This window comes from Athene noctua, chromosome 23 (genome assembly GCF_965140245.1).
Source record: "Athene noctua chromosome 23, bAthNoc1.hap1.1, whole genome shotgun sequence".
Taxonomy (NCBI): Eukaryota; Metazoa; Chordata; class Aves; order Strigiformes; family Strigidae; genus Athene; species Athene noctua.
In genome coordinates this window covers 3352242-3370762 of record NC_134059.1, presented here as the reverse complement: position 1 = coordinate 3370762, position 18521 = coordinate 3352242, and the positions used below count along the sequence as shown (strand labels likewise).

The window sequence follows — 18521 nt, the reverse complement described above, 5'->3', positions numbered from 1 at the left end:
CGGCCCGCTCGGCTCGGCTCGGTTCGGCCCGGTCCGCTCGGCTCCGTTTGGCCCCGCTCGGCTCCGCCCGGATCGGTTCGGCCCCTCTCGGCTCCGTTCGGTCCCGCCCGGTTCGGTTCGGTCCCTCTCGGCTCGGCTCGGCTCGGTCTCCCCTGCCCGCCCTCCTCCGCACCGGCCCCGGTACCAGGCCCCGGTAACGCCCCGGGAAGCGGCGGCGGCGGGGGGGGGGGGGGCGGGGAGCATCCTCCCGCGGGCTCCGTCCGCAGCAGGGCCGGGACCGGGGACCCGCGGGGGGTGCGCCGGGGGGACCGGGGCCGCCTCCGCAGCGCGGGGGGAGCGGGGCTGCGGCGGGTGGGACCCCCGGGGTGAGTCACCGCCTTGGGCAGCGCTCCACGGGACACCGTGACACCGGGTGACAAAGCCACCTCTTCCCGTGACACCAGAGGTGAGCCGCAAGGCCCGTGCATGCTGTGACAACGGGTGGCCAAAGCCACCCCATGGCGTGACACCGGGTGACAAGGCCGACCCACGCTGGGACACCGGGTGGCCAAAGTCCCTCCATGGTGCTCGCTGTGATACCGGGTGACCAAAGCCACCCCACAGCACATGCAGTGACACCGTGCCGTGACCCTGGGTGGCCACAGCCACCGCAGAGCCCTTTCAGTGACACCGAGTGACCAAGCCACCCCGTGCCGTGACACCAGGCAAGCCTGGCACGTGCTGTGACACCAGGTGACCGAAGCCACCCCGCTCTGCAGCACCGGGTGACCGAGCCACCCTGCGCTGTGACACCAACCGAGCAGCGAGCCCGGTGCGTGCCGTGACCTCGGGGGACCGAAGCCACCCCGTGCCAGCCCCGCCCTGCACGCCAGCGCCCGCGTGACCCCCGAGGCAGCGCGTGGCCATGGGGGGCGTTGGGGGGCCGGTGGCCCCGCTGCTGCTGGCCCTGGCGCTGCTGTCTCCGTGGGGGCCAGCGAGCGGGACCTGCCCCCCGCGCTGCGTCTGCGCCTCCAACATCCTGAGCTGCTCGCAGGCGGTGCTGAGCGCGGTGCCCACCCCCCTGCCCCGCTTCACCGCCGTCCTCGACCTCAGCCACAACAACGTGAGCCGCCTGCGCGCGGACTGGGCGCCGGGGCGCCTGGCCCACCTCCACGCCCTGCTGCTCAGCCACAACGGCCTCTCCTTCGTCTCCACCGAGGCCTTTGCCCACGTCCCCCACCTGCGGCACTTGGATCTCTCCTCCAACCGTCTCCGGGCGCTGGAGGAAAATCTCTTCAGCGACCTGGCCGAGCTGGAGGTTCTCCTCCTCTACAACAACGAGATCTCGGCCGTGGATCGCACCGCCTTCGACAACCTCGGCCGCCTCCGCAAGCTCTACCTGGGGCAAAACCGCATCGCCCGCTTCCCGCTGGAGCTGCTGCGCGACGGCACCCGCTTGCCCCAACTGGCCCTGCTCGACCTCTCGGCCAACCGCCTCCGCAGCTTGCCCGTGGGTGAGCTGCAGGCGCTGCCCGCCTGGCTCCGCGACCGCCTCTACCTACACGGCAACCCGCTGGCCTGCGACTGCCCGCTTTTCCAGCTGGTTGCCCGCGGCCGGCGCCGCCGGTTGAGTGCCGTGATGGATTTTCAGGAGGAATTACGGTGCCTGTTGCCCAGCGCCACGGCGCCCGTCGGGATCCTCGCCCTGGCTGGTCGGCAGCCGCTCAACTGCAGCGAGGCGCGGGAAGCGGTGCTGGAAGCTCACTTGGGTGACACCGTCACCCTCAGCTGCGACACCCGGTTACGGGCGGTGCGGAGCCGGCACTGGGTGACGCCGGGAGGCGAACGGGTGTTGGAGGAAGGCGGCAATGGCAGCGCCGCTCTCCTGGCCAACGGCAGCCTGCAGCTGCGGGCACTACGCCCTGAGGATGCCGGCACCTACGCTTGTTGGGTGGGGGGTCCCCTCCTCAACGAGACCCTTTACGTGGAGCTGCTGGTGCACAACTTCACCCTGCACGGGCCCCACGACACCCTCAACACCGCCTACACCACGTTGGTGGGCTGTATCCTCAGCGTGGTGCTGGTGCTCATCTACCTGTACCTCACCCCGTGCCGCTGCTGCTGCTGCCGCGGCGCCGACAAGCCACCGGCTCCCCGCGACGACAGCATCAACTCCTCCGTCCTCAGCACCACCCCCAACCACGCTGCCGGTGTCCCCGGGGAGCCTTCTCGGTCCCACTCAGCCTCCGCTACCGGGCCGGGGCAGAACGGCAGGTTCAAGGTCGGAGGGACCCCGCAGCCGCCCCCCCGGCACGGCCCCAAGGCGCAGAGGAAGGTGTCAGATCCGGACTCGGTCAGCTCCGTCTTCTCCGACACCCCCATCGTGGTGTAGGTGGGGGGGGACATACACACACATCGTGGGGACTGTCCCCAGGGACACCCCAGGGCCCTGCCACTCTTGACACTTGTCCCCCGTGGATGCGCCGCGAGCAGGAGGGGGCAGCCTGGATCCCCACTGCCGTGTCCCCAGCTTGGAGGGGGGGAGTGTGACACGCCATCGCCCCCCCCACCCCCCAAAGACTGAGCGTCGCTGCTGTCTCCCCACACCAGCCTCTGCCAAGGTCACTGCCCCCACCGTGGGACCGCGAGGGACAAAGGGGCTCCTGGGGGAACAGCGTGGCACCACCCCCACTGCCCACCGGGCACCGCAGGACCACGGGTGACAGCGCTCGGGCCGGCTCAGGGGGTCCCCCCACCCCCCGCCCCTGCCCCACCAGGGACGGCAGCACCGGGGGGTCCCACTTTGGCAGGGCACCGGCCCCCCCGCCCCCCGCCCTCCCCGGCATGTGTATCGCGAAGCATGAGTCCTGCCGGGGGAGCATGTGCCACCCCGGCCAGCGCTCGGTGAGGGGGGGACACGCAGGGGGCACATCACCCCCCAGGGACCCACGGGGTGCAAACACCCCCCTCCCAACACCCGGCCCCCCATGCGACCCACAGCCACAAGCAGAACCCCTCACCCCACAGGGAGGGGGACCTCGGGGGCTTCAGTACCCCAAATGGGGGTACCCCCTGCACCCCCCCAGCCCTGCACCCTGACAGCCCAGCCTGTGTCCCCCGTGTTCTGCCCCCCCACCCCGGGCCGTGTCCCCCCCCACGCTGGCAGCTGCCCGCTGATGCCTTGGCCAAAATAAACGTGTTTCCCCATCGTGACTGCGCAGCCCTCGCCTGGTTTTGGGGGGCTAAAAGAGTCGTTCCCCAAAATGGGGTCCCCTCGCTGGGCAAAAGGGAGGGGTTGGGGACGGTGCCCCCAGGGACCCCCCCCTGGGATGGAGGGTCAGGCCTGTGGCAGTGGAGTCAGGCTGAGCCGGGGGCCCTCCTGCCACCCTGACCCCACATGGTGAGGGGGGGGGCGCATGGCAGGGGTGGGGTTGGGGGAACAAGGGGTTTGGGGGAGGAGGGGGCTCCCCCCCAGCACCCAGCACCCCCTCAGTGTGCCCACCCCAAGGCCCAGCCAACCCTGTCTCCTCGGGCTGCGCTGGGAGGGGGCTTCTGTGCAGCACCCCCATGACCCCCCTGCTCCCACCACCACCCCACTGACCCCCCCCCAGCACCCCACAGCCCCCCAGTGGTCCCCAGTGCTTCCCCATCCCCACTGACCCCCCCCAGCACCCCACAGCCCTCCCAGTGGTCCCCAGTGCTTCCCCATCCCCACTGACACCCCCTCCCGGCACCCCACAGCCCCTCATGGTTCCCAGTACCTCCCCATCCCCACTGACCCCCCCCCCCCCCCGGCACCCCACAGCCCCCCAGTGGTCCCTAGTATCTCCCCTATCCCACTGACCCCTCCCCACCCAGCGGTCCCCAGTGCCTCCCCATCCCCACTGACACCCCCCCAGCACACCACACTCCCCCAGTATCCAGCCCCCCAGTCGTCCTCAGTGCCTCTCCATCCCACTGACCCCCCCGCCCCGGCACCCCACAGCCCCCCAGTACCTCCCCCACCCCACTGACCCCCCCATCTCCCCTCCGGGGCAGGGCCATGCGGCGGGGGCGCGGGGCTTCCCGCTCTGCAGAGAGCATTGATGGGGGGGGTGTCTCCTGGGGACCCCCCCTCCCTGTCCCCCTCTCCCCTCAGGGCTCCTGGTGAGCTGGGGACACCCGCCATCCCTGTCCTCCCTGGGTGCAGGGGACCCCCATCCCTGCAACCCGAGGACACCCCAGCCTCTGCCCTCTCAGGGATCCCCACAGTCCCCAAACACCACGGGGACCCCCAGCATACAGCCCACCCCCCCACTCCTTGTCTACAATACCTGTTTTTTTCTTTTTTTTTTTTTTTTTTTAAAAAAAGAAACAAAAAACAGCAATAGTAATTCTTATAAATATCCGCGGCCGGTGGCAGCCAGCATGGTGGCCCGGTGGTGGCCCAGTGGCCAGTCCTGTGCCGGGACCCCCCCGGCCGCGGCCGCCTCCTCGCCCGGGGGCTGGTTTAGCAGCAAGAGAACAACTGAGAGTCTTGAGGTATTTTTCTGGAGGTTGGGTTTTTCCTTCTTGTTTCCTTGGGCGGGGGGGAGGGTTGTTGGTTGGTTTTGGTGCCCCCCCCCCCCCCCCGCTTCATCGTTTTTTCAGCATTTTCCAGTGGGGGGCTTCCTTGCGCCCACGATGGAGGGACACGGTGGGGGGGGACACCCTGTGCCTGGCGGGGGGTGGCCCCGGTGGCCCCTCTGTTAATGGGCTTTGGACTGTGGGAGAGGAGAAGCTGAGTCAGTCGTGGGGACCCACGGTGTCCCCAAAGTTCCCCAACTCATCCCCCACCCTAGGTTAAGGTCCCCACAGCACCCACCACCCAAGGACTCAAGAGCACGGTGTCCCCCACCCTCCACCAGGGGCACCCACAGTGTCCCCGTGGTGTCCCTCACCTGTGACACACGGGTACCCCCCTGGCATCCCCAACCTGGGGTCCCTATGATGTCCCCTACCTAGGACATGGGTGTCTTAGAAGGTTCCTGCGGTGCCCCCCACCCATGGTGTCCCCAGAGGATCCCCCCCTGTGTCCCCCACCCATGACCCAAGACCACTGTGTCCCCCGAGGCCGGGGGGGGTCCCCATGGTACCCCCAACCTGGGGCCACACTGTCCCCATGCTGCCCCCCCTAACTGAGACCACGATGTCCCCCTGGTCCCCCCCACTCAGGACCAGGGTGTCCTTCAGGGCGCGGGTACACACCAGCGGCCCCAACCCCTCGAGAAGGTGGGTCCCCACCTTGTCCGCTGTGGGTGCTGGTGGCTGGGGGGGAGGGTGTCAGCACCACTGTGCACCCCCAAGAGCACACCAAGCACCTGCCCCCCGCCCCGCCATCTCATCCCTACCTTCAGGGTGCTCCGCTTCTCCTCGAAGCCCAGGGGGGTCCCCGGTTTCTTCCTGCGGACGGAGCCACCCGAGTCGGGGGGGGCCGAACCGGGGGGTGGCAGGGGGCCGGGCAGGGGGGGCGCAGGCTTGGGCTTGACGGGCCGGCAGTACGTGGCCGTGTTCTTGCGTTTCTTGACTTCATCCTCGGAGATACAACGCGGGGGGGGCGGCGGTGGCACCCCCGGTCCGTGCAGCGGCGAGCCGCGGGGGTCCACGGCGGCGGCACCGGGGGGGCCGCGGCAGTCCGGGGGGGCGAGTCGTTTCACCCGCGTCGTCGTACCGTTGAGGACAGCGGTGGAGGAAGAAGCCGGGCAACTCGGGGAGAGGGTGGGTTTCGTTTTGCCAGGGGGGGCCAAAACCTGGCAGCTGGGATTTTTGCTTTTAATCCCGTCCCCCGAACAGGTCCGTTTATAGGGGGGGCCACCGGCGGCGAGGGGGGGCTTCCGTTTGCGGGTATCCGGATCCATCCCGCCGGCCGCTTCCCGGGCTCGGGAAGATTTGCTGGCCTTGGTGGAAGGCAACTTGCTGAAGGAGGGCGAGGGGATGTTGGCCGGCAGCGGGGAGGTGATGGACTGGCTGCCGCCCCCCCCGCACTCGGGCTGGCTGCAGGCGGCCGCTGCGTGGGGGGACCCCACCGTGTAGTTGAGGCTGGCGGGGACTCGGCCCTCCCGGGTGCCGGGGGGGGTCAACGCCGACGAGGTCCGTGTTGGGGGTGAGGGGGTCGGAGCAGCGGGGCCGCAGGGGGGGATGGCGGGGCTGGGGGGGGGCGGGGGGGTGTGGAGAGGGGGCTCAGCGGCTGGTGGGATCTTCCTGTGGGAGGGGAGGGAAAGGGTGAGTTGGGCCCCCCCCCAAAGCCCTGTTCCCATCCCTGCCCCCATCACATCTCCCAAAATTCAGGTGGGGAGGGGGTGAGATGGGACCCCCCCAAATCCCTGCTTCCAGCATCCCACCGTGTCCCCCCCAGTTCAGGCAGCGAGGGGATGAAACAGGACCCCCCCAAATACCCACCCCTATCTTTGCCCCCACCCCCATCCTTCCTGGTTCAGGGGCAGAGGGGTGAGACAGGACCCCCCAAATCCCCACTCCCATCCCTAAATTCCCACCATGTCCCCCCCCCAGTTCAGGCAGGGAGGGGTGAAACAGGACCCCTGCAAATCCCCACTCCCATCCTTGCCCCCCCCGCAGTTCAGGTATACCCCCTCCATGCCACGCTGGGACCCCAGGGAAGGCAAATCCCTCCTTGGAGCCAGGGGGGGCGTTGCCCTCTGGCACCCAGCAGCACCCCCCAGCACCCGCTGGGCCCCCCCACGGCTGCCCCCCCCCCTCACCTCCACATGTGGGAGCTGAGGTGCCGCTCCAGCATGGAGCCCAGCGCCGAGCAGAAGCGGTCGAGCCGCCGGTTGAAGACGTAACAGCCCGGGCTGACCAGGCGGCTCCCGAAGGTGCAGAACTGGGGGGGGACACGCACACAGAGTCAGCATGGTCCCCCCCCAAACCCGCCCCCCCTGACCCGGAGCGTCCCACCCAGCACGGGGCCAGCAGCGGGATGCAGCCGGGTGGGGGCTGACAGTGGGGTTGGGGGGGTCTCCAGCCCACACTTGGGGTCCTCTCACTCACCGCCTGGGGCCGGGGGGGGCGCGTGGGGGGCCGGGGGGGCTCCTCGCCACCCTCCTCCTCACTCTCCTCGCTCGACACCCGGCTGCCCCCCTTGGGCAGGGGGAAGGGGAACACCCCCGTGCCCCCCTCCCCGGAGGGGGCCGGCGCATCCTCGGGGTCGCTGTCAGAGGAAAGCCTGGCCCTGAAGCAGAGGCGGGGGGGGCGGTGAGAAATTTTTGGGGTGCTTAATATGGGGGTCTCTCCCCCGCCACCACCGCCTGGGTGCAGGGGGGTCCTCACCTGGGGAGCGGGCAGTGCGAGTGGGGCGGCTTGGCTCGGCAGGGAGAGGTGCTGGGGGGGCCGGCGGGGGTCTGCGGCAGCGAGGAGGGGTCCTGCTGGGGGGGGGGCAGCAGTTCCTTCCCGGGGGGGCTCCTTTCCTTCGGGGACTCGCCCTTACGGGAGCTGGCCTTCAGCTCGGCCACCAGCACGTCAAAGTCCTTGGCCCGACCCTGCACCTCGCGGCGCTGGTGAACCGAGTGGATCTGCGCCAGGCGACAGCGGGGGGGGGTCAGGGGGAGGGGGGGGCGAGAAAATGCCCGCCGGGACCCCCCCAAAAACCTCTGGGCAGGATGATGGGGTGTGTCCCACCCCCCCCCCGGCTACCTTGCAGGTCAGGAGGCGGGTGCAGATCTTCTTGGTGTCGGGGTTGAGCACGCCGCACTGCCTGTTCAGGTCGCACTCCTTGCCTGCGGGCAGAGGAAGGCAGCGGGATGCCGGGGGGGGGCACAGGACCGAGCTGTATGGGGGGGGGGGGGGGGGCGCGGGGGGGGGGGAACAAGTGGTTTGCCCCCCCCCCCACCATGTGGTTGAGTTCTCCGCCAGTGTGGATGGCAAGATGAGAGCGGCGGCGGCGGGGGGGCTCCAGTGGCTGGGGGGTGCTGGGGGGGGGCCATGGTGTCACTGGGACCGCTGGGGGTGGGGGGGTCTCTGTGAGGGTCACCCCAACCCACCCCAGCCAGGGCTGGAGGTGGAGACCCCCCCCCTCCTCAGAGCGAGAGGCTGCAGCATCCCTGCTCTGGGCAGGGGGGAACAACAGCCCCAAGAGTCATCCTCTGTGGGGTGGGGGGGCCACCATCCCCTGGCCCCCCCATTTCACCCCCTCCCTGCGGCAAGGGCCCCCCCCCCTTTCACCCCCAGCCTGGGTTCTGCTCATGGCATCGCTTGGGGTCACCCGAGATCATCGTGTCCGACTCCCATATCTGGCGGGGGGGGGGACAAGGGGTGACGGACACGGGGACGCGAGGCGGGATTGGGGGGGCGGAGGGGGGTGTGTGGAGGGGGGTGTTCAACCCTGGCTCACGCTCTTGCCGCACGCCGCCGCCGCCGTTCCTCCGGGCCAGCCGGCACCGCGGGCAGAGACCCTAAACCTGCCGGGTGAACGGAGCTGCGGTCAGGGCACGGCCCCCCCGGGGTGCAGGAGGAGAGGCGGGAGATGCCCCCTCGGTACCTACCCCGCTGCCAGACCCGGCCGCCGAAATAACGGGACCGGGACGCCGCGCCGGGATCCGGTGCCGCGCGGCACCGACTTGCCGCCCCCACCCCGTCGCCGGCAAGGAAAGGGGGACTCACGCGCCAGCTTCTTGTGGGACCTGGGGGGCGGCTTGGAGGCGCCCGCATCCTTCTCCCCCGGGGCGGGCGCGCTCTCCGGTTTGCACCCGGGGCCGTCGGCGGGCATCGCCGAATCCCCCCCGACCCCGGCCGACACCGGGGGCTCTTTCGGCACCGCGGCGGTGGCGGGTTTCCCCAGGGATTCCTTGGAGTTGGTGGGTACGGCTTTGGGGGGCACCTTGATCCCGTGCCCGTCCGGTTTGGGGATGCTGGGAATCTTCTCCAGGTTGACCACAGGCACGAACAAGCTGTGGAGAAAATTTTGGGGTGGCGGTGGATGGATCGGGGCGGGGTCAGGGCGGCCCCGTGGCAGAGAAGGGGCAGAGCCACCCGTCCCGGCGCTCACCAGAGGTTGTTGTCCTTGTCCGGCCGCTCGGGCAGGGGCTGGACTCGCCCGCGGGGGCCCGGGGGCTTCTCCCGCAGAGCCTTGGCCGTGCCGGGGGTCCCGCCGGCCGCCGCCTGCCCGTTGATGGCGACGTGGCACTTGGTGGTGGCGGCGGCGCGGGCGTACAGCTTGCTGAGCGGGCCGTGGCGGCGTTCTGCAGGCACACGGGGGGGTTTGGGGGGGGAGATAATGAGAGGGGGGGAAGCCCAGCGTTAGCCCCAACGGCTGTGAGCCCCCCAACCCTGGGCTGTGCCATCACGGCTGCCTTCTTGCATCCCTCCCGGTGCCAGGGCAAGGGTTTGCCATGGAGAGCTGTTACTGGGGGGTGGGGGTGGGTATAGCCGTGGAGCCCCCCCCCGCCCCGGCTCACCGCAGTGTTTCTGGAAGGCCTGGGGCTTCACCACCTGGCTGCAGTGGTTGCAGACCACCAGGTAAAACTCGTCGTGCGCCGGGCAGTGGCCAAAGATGTTCATGTCTGCGGGGGGAGAGTTTGGTGAGCAGCACGGCCCAAACCGCCGGGTTTTCTCCCCAAAGGAGAGAGCTTACCTTCCTTAATCAGGGTCATGGCGTCCAGTTTCTTGCCACCACTCTTCCCGCTCTCCTCCAGCTCCGACCCTGATCCTGCCGGAGAGAAAAACCCCGTCAGGGTCCCGGCTTCCCCCGGCCGCCGCGTCCTGGCCGCTGCTCCCAGCACCAAACGCCGCCGGCGCTCCCGGAACAATTAAACCGGCTAAAATTAGACCAGAGGGACGACGGATCCATCCTGGGATCAGGGGCGGCTTCGTGGCGTGTCATCGCCTCCGAGGTCCCTGTCCTGTCACCCCAGGGCCGGCGGGATGTTCCTGGGGACAGGCCCCGAGCTGGCTGGGATGTGACACTCTGGGGACACCCCGGTCCCAACCCGGCCGTGCCCCGCAGCCCGTGGCCTCGCTGGCTGTGCCTGGCAGGTGTCCCAGCCCCAGCGCCTGCACTGGGCCAGCAGTGACGCTGTCCTGGCCAGCTGTGCCATACTGGGTGCCCAGTGCCATCCAGCAGTGCTACACTGGGCACGCAGTGCAGTCCAGCAATGCTATACTGGGTGCCCAGTCCATCCCCAGTCCTATCAGACCGTGCTATACCAGGTTCCCAGTCCTGTTCAGCTGTGCCATACTGGGCACCCATTCCTGTCAGGCCACGCCATACTGGTGCCCAGTTCCATCCAGCTGTGCCATACTGGGTGCCCAGTCCCATCCAGCTGTGCCATGGGCACCCACTCCTGTCCAGTTATGCCATACTGGGTGCCCAGTCCTGTCTGGCCGTGCTTTACTGGATGCCCAGTCAGTCCCATCCAGCTGTGCCATACTGGGTGCCCAGTCCTGTCCAGCTGTGCCATACTGGGCACCCACTCCTGTCCAGTTATACCATACTGGGTGCTGAGTTCTGTCCGGCCGTGCTTTACTGGGTGGCCAGTCCTGCCCAGCCGTGCCATACTGGGCACCCAGTCCCATCCAGCCATGCTATATTGGGCGCCCAGTCCTGTCCAGCCATGCCATACTGGGTGCCCAGTCCTGTCCAGTTATGCCATACTGGGCGCCCAGTCCTGTCCGGTTACGCCATACTGTCCAGGAGTGCCTGTGTCCCATCCAGCTGTGCCAGGAACCCACCGTGCCCGCCGGCTGCCCAGTCCCGTCCAGCCGTGACACGGGGCCTGATCCCAGTGCCCGCTGGGGCCGTGCCCAGTTCCCAGTACAGGGCACCTGGTTCCCAGTGCGCAGTGCCCAGTTCCCAGCACAGGGCACCCCGGTTCCCTGCCTGGGGCTCCCGGAACCCACCACCCAAGTCTGGGGCATCCGATCCCCTTCTACCCGGTGCGGGGTAACGGCGATAACTGGTTCCCAGTTGGGGCTACCCAGTTCCTGGTCTGGGCTACCCAATCTGACACCCGGGATGGGGCACCCGGTAACTGGCTCCCGGTAACGGGCGCAGGGGGGGGACTAAACCGGGCTGCCCGCTGCCCGCCTACCGCGCGGCGGCGCTAGGACCGGGGGCGGGGGGGCGGAGGGGGGCGGCGGGCGCGGCTCCGTTCACGGCAGCCCCCCCCGCCCCCCCCAAGCCCATCTCCCGCCCGCCCGCCCCCCCCCTCCCGCCGCCGCCGCCGCCGCCGCCGCCGCCCCTCACCCGGCTCGGCCGGCGGCCCGGCCCGCTCCACCCAGGCGCTCCAGCTCTGCCCCGCGAACTCGTCGAGGCTGGGCAGCCGCCGCTCCGCCGCCATCGCCGCCGCCGCCGCGCGCCCACGCGCCGCCATCGCCGCCGCCGCCGCCGCCGCCGCGGGAGCGCGCGCGCCCCCCCCTCCTCCGCCGCCGCCGCCGCCGCCGCCGCCCCCGCCCCGCGCGCCCCCGCGCATGCGCCGCGCGCCCCCGCCCACCCCGCGGCCCCACGGGCGGTGTAGTCCCGCCGCCCTGCCCCGCCCCGGCGCCGTCCCGGGACACCCGGTACCCCCGGGAGACCGACCGGGGCATCCCCCGTACCGCTGGGCCGCGCTGGGCGGGCGGCGGGCACACGTGTGACCCTGGACCGGGCTGGGGCCCGGGGCCGTCGCTGTACGGGGCTGGGCACCCCGGGACAACACGGACTGCCTGTGCGGGACCGGGGAGCCGGGGGCCATACACATGCCCTATAAAGAGCTGGGGACCTGGGCGTCATATACATCCCCTATACAAGGCTGGTGAGCCGGGCTTACCCCTGCACGGGGCTGGGCCCCCGGGGACGACATATAGTCCCTATACAGGACTGGTGACTCAGGGGTTATATATAGCCCCTACATGGGGCTGAGGACCTGGGGTTCTTATATACCCCCTATAAAAAACTGGGGAGATGGGGTTATCTACACCTCCTATACAAGGCTGGAGACCCGGGTTACCCCTATATATGGCTGGACAGCCAGGGGAGATACATACCCACTATATGGGGCGTGGGACTCAGGGGTCCTATATACTCCCTATACAGGGCTGGGGGCCCGTGGTTATTCCCTATATGGGGCTGGAGAGCCAGGGGGAGATATATATTCCCTGTACAGAGCTTGGGGGGTGTATATACCTCCTATATAGGGTTGGGGACCCGGGGGTTATGCCTATAGGGAGCTGGACAGCCAAAGGTTACATATACCCCTTATACGGGACTGGAGAGCCACAGGTTATATACAGCCCCTGTACAGAATGGGGGATCCAGGGGTTACCCCTATACAAAACTGGAGTCCCAAGGGTTACATATACCCCCTGTATGGGACTGGGGACGTGAGGGTTACCCTTATACAGGGCTGGACAACAGAGGGTTACATATACAGAGCTGGGGACCCAGGGGTTACCCCTATAGCCGCTGGACTCCCCAGGGTTACATATACCCACCGACACAGGGCTGGACGGCCAGGGGCTATATACGCCCCCCATACCCAGCTGGGAACCCAGGGTTCATATACATCCCTATGCAGAACTGGCCATCCAAGTGCTATATAGCCCTCTCCAGAGCTGGACAGCAGGGGTTATCCCTTATATGGAGCAGGATGCCCAGGGGTTATATATAGCCCCTATACACCAGCAGGTATCCAGTGTTTAATTACTCCCTGGAGAGAGCTGGATACCCAGGGTTATACACAGCCCCTATAGAGAGCTGGACACCAAGGGCTTATACATCCCCTTCGGACATCAGGCGTTATCCCTTATGGAGAGCAGGACACCTGGGAGTTATATACAGCCCCTATAGAGAGCTGAGCCCCTGGGACTTACACATACCCTAAAGAGAGCAGGACACTCTGTGTTATGTATATCCTTACAGAGAGCAGGACATCCAGGAGCTGTATATACCCCCTATATAAAGCTCCTTACCACAGAGCAGGACACCCAGGGGCTATATAGACCCTTCCATGGAGCAGGACACCCAGGAGTTGGATATACCCCTATATAAAGCCCCTTATGCAGAGCGGGTCACCCAGGAGTTGGCTATACCCCCTATAGAGAGGCAGACACCAGGGGTTACACACCCCCCCATATAGAGCTGGTACCCAGGACTTTATACGCCCCCCCCATACAGACGCGGACGCCCCAGGGTTACACCCAGACCCCCCCTATACAGAAGGGCCCCCGCCGTGTTGCGCAGACCCCTATATACAGCCAGGCAGCACCGTCAACGCCCCCCCCCGCCCTGTACCCGGGGTTACACGTGCCCCCCCATAGCATCCATACCACCCCAGGGCCAGCGGCGCCCCGTCCCCGGGCTGGCGGCCGGCGCGAGGTCCCGGGGGACGGGGGGGGGAGCCCCCCGGGGGTGCTACTGGGGGGGGTGGGCTCCCCCCCCCGCGGGGTGCTACTGCTTGTCGATGGCGCCCTGCTCGGCTGCGCTGTCGCGGGCCGCGGCCTGCGCCTGCCACGGCGTCTCCTTCAGCACGAACCAGCAGTTCCCGGCCCACAGCACGAAGTTGAGGAACCCGAAGAGCTGCGGGGAGAGGAGAGACACCCCCCCCCAACACACACACATCAAACAGAGCGGGGGGCACCCATGGGTGAGCCCCCGCCACGGGAACCCTGTGTATCCAGTGCGCTCCGTGGGCTTCATGCAAACCATGTGGCCTGCTGGGCGCCCCGTGAACCCCACGAACCCTGTGAACCCGATGAACCCCGTGAACCCCATGAACCCCGTGAACCTGGTGAACACCACGAACCCCGTGAACCCGATGAACTCCGTGAACCCCACGAACCCTGAGAACCCCACGAACCCCATGAACCTCACGAACCCCACAAACCCCGTGAACCCAATGCACCCTGTGAACTCCACACACCCCACACACTTTGTGTGCCCTACGCACCCCATGAACCCCATGTTGTGTGCCCCACACACCCCACGCACCTTGTGTGCCCCACACACCCCACGCACCCAGTGAACACCACACACCTCATGCACCCCACGTGCCCCACTTCATGCAGCCCATGTGTCCCGCGCACCCCATGTTCCCCCTGCACCCCATGCACCTCATCCTCTCCATGTGCACACCACGCACCCCACACGCCTCACCCACCCCAAGCGCCCACGCCAGGGGCTGCATCGCCACCGCCCACCCCAGCGTGGGGGTCCCCTATGGCTGGGAGGGGTCGTCTCGGTGGTGAGGGGGGGCTCAGGATGGGTGCCACATCCCACGGGACCAACGCGTAGTTGGCACCGTGGCCACGCAGCGCATGTGCGCACGTTTCCCCCAGCCTCTCCTGGCTGAGCTCCAGAGCCCCACACGCATGTGCACGCACGAGGGCTCACGCGCGTGTGCGTCTGCGTGTGCGCATCCATGCATGTTCAGGCATGTCTGTGCCTATGGGCACAGGGTGTCCGGGTGTGCGTTTTCAGCCAAACGCGCATGTGTGTGGGTGCACATTCACGTGCAGGGGTTTGGCAAGCGTGCGCAGGCACACACACACACACGTGTGGGCACGGGTGTGCACACGCGTGTGCCCCTGCAAGGGCTGAGAGCCTCCGAGCTCTGCTTGAAGCACCATAAATCTCTCCCCCAAGCAAATTAATAAACACCCGTGTGCACATGTGGGTGCCTGTACATACACCTGCGTGTGAACACCCGCGTGTGCTGGCGCCCGGCTCTCACCACGGAGATGTTGGCCAGCCCCATGGCCGGCGTGGTGCCGGCGTTGCAGACCACAACCTGGCCCTGGCAGACCCCCATGGCGGCGATGAGGCTGGCAGGCCGCGTGGCCGCCTTCACGTCGGTGAGCCCCTTGCCCCACGCTGCCGCCGCCACCAGCCAGAAGAAGGCGAAGCAGACGGTGACACAGAAATCCTGCCGGGATGGGGACAGCGGGCTCAGCTCCAGCGGCGCAGGATTTGTGTGTGTGTGTGTGTGTGTGTGTGTGTCCCCACCCCTCTTAAGGATGCAGCTGCCTTACCGCGAAGGGGAGCTTCTTATTTTCGCTGTAGAGGGAATGAAAGCGCAGGTAAAGCACCAGAGCTGCCATGGCGTAGAGGAAGGAGAAGACCCCCAGGGTCACAAAAAATTCTGCAGGAGCGGAGAAATCGCCGACGAGGTGCAGGGTTTGGGTCTCTGACTCCCCCTCACAGGCCGGCATCTCGAAAGGAATCTGGTATAACCTGGGATGGTGGGAAGGGGATGGTGGGTGGCCCAGGAATGGAGGGAATCAGAATCCCAGAATCATCTCGGTTGGAAAAGCCCCTGAAGCTCCTCCAGCCCAACCATGACCCTCCCCCTGACCGTTCCCAACTCCCCCAGATCCCTCAGCGCTGGCTCAGCCCGACTCTTCAACCCCCCCAGGGATCCCGGGGACTCCCCCCTGCCCTGGGCAGCCCATTCCAACGCCCAACAGCCCCTTCTGCACAGAAATCCTTCCTCAGAGCCAGCCTGACCCTGCCCTGGGCAGCTTGAGGCCATTCCCTCGGGGCCTGGCGCTGGGGCCTTGGCTCCAGAGACTCATCCCCCCTCTCTGCCCCCTCCTGGCAGGGAGTTGCAGAGGGCCAGGAGGTCTCCCCTCAGCCTCCTCTTCTCCAGACTGAACCCCCCCAGTTCCCCCAGCCGCTCCCCAGCAGACCTGTGCTCCAGACCCTGCCCCAGCTCCGTTGCCCTTGGCTCTGCCAGCCCGACATAACGGCACTGGGGTGGTCCCCGGGGATGAAGGGGACAGACCCGCTGCTGGGGCGGAACCTGGACCCTTTGCTGTGGTCCGGTGTCCCAGCACGGGGCTGGTGGCTGAGGGAAAGGGTTAAAACTGTGGCTCACAGCTGGCCTGGCTCTGTCCTCGATTAACAAGGATCCCCCAGCTGGTGTCAGGAGCCGGAGCCAGGGGATGCCTCACTCTGCTGGGGGTGCAGAGGGTCCCTGGCCGGACACGGCACCTCCCTGGCCGCAGGGACCATGCCTGTGCTCCCATGGGGGTCCCAGCAGCGGGGATGGGGTTTAACCCCAACCCAGCACCCCACGTCCCCTCCAGTTTGCTGTGGAGCCATGCTGGGTGCCAGGATGAGTTTCTGGGGGTGGGGGTTTGGGCTTGGTGCCCTCTCACCTGAAGGGGTACCCGAACTGGACGGAAATGGCGCTCATCTCTTTGGTTTCGCCACCACAGTTCACCGTTGCCCCGGTCTCGCCGCTGAAGGAGCCGCAGGCCCCGAAGGCAAAGATGGCGAAGAGCTACGGGAGAGGAGCAGCGGGTCAGAGCAGGGAAGGTGCAGGGTGGGGGCTCCAGGGATGCACTCAACAGGGGGTTTGTACCCCCCGGCGCTGAGTCACGGTGGCCACGGCGGTGCAGGGCGAGCTGTCACCCTGCAGCTGTTGGCCTCGTGTGCCAGTGCCAGCACCAGGATTTGCAATTGGGGGCGAAACAGGGCAGCGGTGGGGGCGATGCTCCATGGGGGGGGGTGGTGGGCAGCAAGGCCAACCCTCCCACTTAATTTTAGGCAGGGTGCTGAGCGCTGGAGCAGGTTTCCAGCAAGCTGGGAGCGTCTTGGGGGTCGTCCTGCCACCATCGGTCCCCCTCCCGCTGCCATTTCCTGTTCTTTGGCGCCGAGCCGCTCTCGTCTCCGGCGGGGGGTGCCGGGAAAACACTGTTCCCAAAGAATTTTCTGGCAACTCATCCCAGCTGAGCTCACGGCCTCCTAGAGCCGGCTGGGGGGAGGGTGGGGGGAAGCCCAGCGGCCAGGCATGACGCCGTGGGGATGGGCAGGCCCACGTGCTGCACCGAGGGTTGAAGCAGGAGCGTTGGTGGTTCTCCTCCTGCTTTCGGTTTCGGGGTGTCTGTGCACGCAGGGCCTGATCCTGCACTGCGGCCCCACTGGCAAGGGGGTGCCCAGCACCTCCCCGGGTGGGATTATCCAAAGCAAAGAGCTGTGGGATCGGAGGAAAAGGCCCCTCGATCCGGCTCCTCCAGGTGGGAGATGCCTAAATGGGTCTGACCTCACGCCCCCAGAGCTGAGCAAACTCCCCCCCCGGCCCTGCTGCGCCTCAGTTTCCCCAGCGCTGGCCCCCAGGCGTGGGGCCGGCGGGGAGCCCCCCAGCCACGGCGAGGCCGTGCTGCAGAAATGCCGCCCTGAAATACAATCCCGGAGCCATTCATGGCACAGCCGGGCCGGGGCCGGGGCCGCAGGCGCTTGGCTCCCCCCCAACCTCCGTCCTCAGGGTTCCTCCCCCCTGCAGCCCACGGACCCCCTCCTCACCCACCCACCCAGTGCCTCCCGAGCCCGTGGGAATGATGGGGACGTGGGACCCCGATGTCACCGTCCCCTCTGGCACTGCCGGGCAAAGCCACCTGCTCAAGGTCACCGGGGGGGTCGCGTAGCCCAAACCCGGGTGGCCCCGCACCCCGCTTCCCCCAGAGCCCACTCAGGATGGGGTCCCCATGCACAGGGCTGCCAGGGTGGGGGACCCTCCGGACAGGCAGGGGGGGCCTCTAGGGCCCCCTCATCCTAGGGGGGGCTTTAGGAAAGAAATGGTGCACCCCGAATCTGGGGGTGGGGGGAGAGTGCTGGATGGGGTCCTGGGGGACCAGCACCCAGGGGTGCTGTGCCCGGCGAGGGGGAGCGGGGGGGGGGGGGGGGGCTTGGCGCCGGGATCAGGCCCGGATCGGGGGGGACACACACCGTGGGGGGACACACTCACCCATTCCAGCACCTTGATGAACCCCAGGGGCTCCAGGAGGCGGCCCCAGCGCACCCCCCGCAGGACGCGGTCCTGTGGGGAGAGAACGGCGGGAGCCGGGGCACCGGGGAGGCACCGGGGAGGCACCGGGGAGACTGCCCCGGGGGAGCGAGGGGCTGCACCGGGGGGGCTACACCAGGAGACCGGGGTGTGCACCGGGAGTTGCCTCGGGCGGGGGCGCTACACCGGGGAACCAGGGGGGCCGCACCGGGGGACCGGAGGGGCTGCACCAGGGGAGAGACGGCTGCACCGGGACACTGGGAGGCTGCACCGGGGGTCTCACCGGGCGGCTGCATCGCCTGTTGCACCGGAACACGGCGGGGGCTGCAGCGGGAGTTGCATGGAGGGGGACCGGGGGCTGCACCGAGGGTTGCACCGGGAGTTGTCTTCGGAAACTGCACCGGGCCACCGAGGGGACACATCGGGAGACTGCCGCGGGCACCGGGGAAGGGGCGGGGGGGCACCGGAGCCCTACCTGGAGCCGAGGGGGTTTGTCGCCGGCGGCGGGGGTGCCGGGCTCCGACATGGCCGGGCCGGGGGCGGTCGGTGCTGCCTCCACCGCCCGCTGGGACCGCTCCGCTGTCAGAGCCGCCACCGGGAACCCCACCGCCCCCGGGGCAGGCAGCACCGCCCCGCCCCCGGCAGGGCCACCGGTCCGCCCCCGGACACCCCCGGGACAGCCCCCCCGCTCCGGTCCGCCCCCGGTCCCTCCGCCCAGCGCGGACCCGGCCCACAGCGGGATGGGCAGCGCCCCCCCGGAGATGTCCGTCCGTCCGTTCATCGGATCGATCGACCCTCAATTCGTCTCCC

The 18521-nt window shown here is 68.2% G+C and overlaps 3 protein-coding genes across 3 annotated transcripts; 1 reads left to right on the top strand and 2 right to left on the bottom strand.

Moving 5' to 3' along the window:
* Window positions 1-235: 235 nt before the first annotated feature.
* Window positions 236-3192, top strand: AMIGO1 (adhesion molecule with Ig like domain 1). Its single transcript, XM_074925682.1, has one exon. It carries the CDS (start codon window positions 905-907, stop codon window positions 2369-2371), a length of 1467 nt encoding a protein of 488 aa, XP_074781783.1. The 5' UTR covers window positions 236-904; the 3' UTR covers window positions 2372-3192.
* A 1136-nt stretch (window positions 3193-4328) lies between these two features.
* ATXN7L2 (ataxin 7 like 2) lies at window positions 4329-11321 on the bottom strand. The gene is made up of 11 exons (XM_074925668.1): window positions 11195-11321; window positions 9584-9658; window positions 9408-9512; window positions 8999-9191; window positions 8614-8900; window positions 7648-7730; window positions 7285-7526; window positions 7006-7186; window positions 6717-6838; window positions 5349-6198; window positions 4329-4721 (listed from the first exon to the last, which is right to left on the bottom strand). Exons 1-11 carry the CDS (start codon window positions 11319-11321, stop codon window positions 4707-4709), a joined length of 2280 nt encoding a protein of 759 aa, XP_074781769.1. The 3' UTR covers window positions 4329-4706.
* Window positions 11322-13242: 1921 nt separating this feature from the next.
* Window positions 13243-18342, bottom strand: SYPL2 (synaptophysin like 2). The gene is made up of 6 exons (XM_074925669.1): window positions 18187-18342; window positions 17673-17744; window positions 16084-16208; window positions 14956-15157; window positions 14658-14849; window positions 13243-13504 (listed from the first exon to the last, which is right to left on the bottom strand). The coding sequence occupies exons 1-6, from the start codon at window positions 18235-18237 to the stop codon at window positions 13376-13378; spliced, it is 771 nt and encodes a 256-aa protein (XP_074781770.1). The 5' UTR covers window positions 18238-18342; the 3' UTR covers window positions 13243-13375.
* Between the last annotated feature and the right edge of the window lie 179 nt (window positions 18343-18521).

Coding starts and splice junctions, on each gene's coding strand:
- AMIGO1 (XM_074925682.1), top strand. CDS start 905: ATGGGGGGCGTTGGGGGGCCGGTGGCCCCGCTGCTGCTGGCCCTGGCG.
- ATXN7L2 (XM_074925668.1), bottom strand. CDS start 11,321: ATGGCGGCGCGTGGGCGCGCGGCGGCGGCGGCGATGGCGGCGGAGCGG. Junction 9,513..9,583: donor CATGACCCTGATTAAGGAAG/GTAAGCTCTCTC, acceptor CTCCCCCCGCAG/ACATGAACATCTTTGGCCAC. Junction 7,731..8,613: donor GTCCCACAAGAAGCTGGCGC/GTGAGTCCCCCT, acceptor CTCTGCCCGCAG/GCAAGGAGTGCGACCTGAAC.
- SYPL2 (XM_074925669.1), bottom strand. CDS start 18,237: ATGTCGGAGCCCGGCACCCCCGCCGCCGGCGACAAACCCCCTCGGCTC. Junction 16,209..17,672: donor TCATCAAGGTGCTGGAATGG/GTGAGTGTGTCC, acceptor CCTCTCCCGTAG/CTCTTCGCCATCTTTGCCTT. Junction 15,158..16,083: donor CAGTTCGGGTACCCCTTCAG/GTGAGAGGGCAC, acceptor CCACCATCCCAG/GTTATACCAGATTCCTTTCG.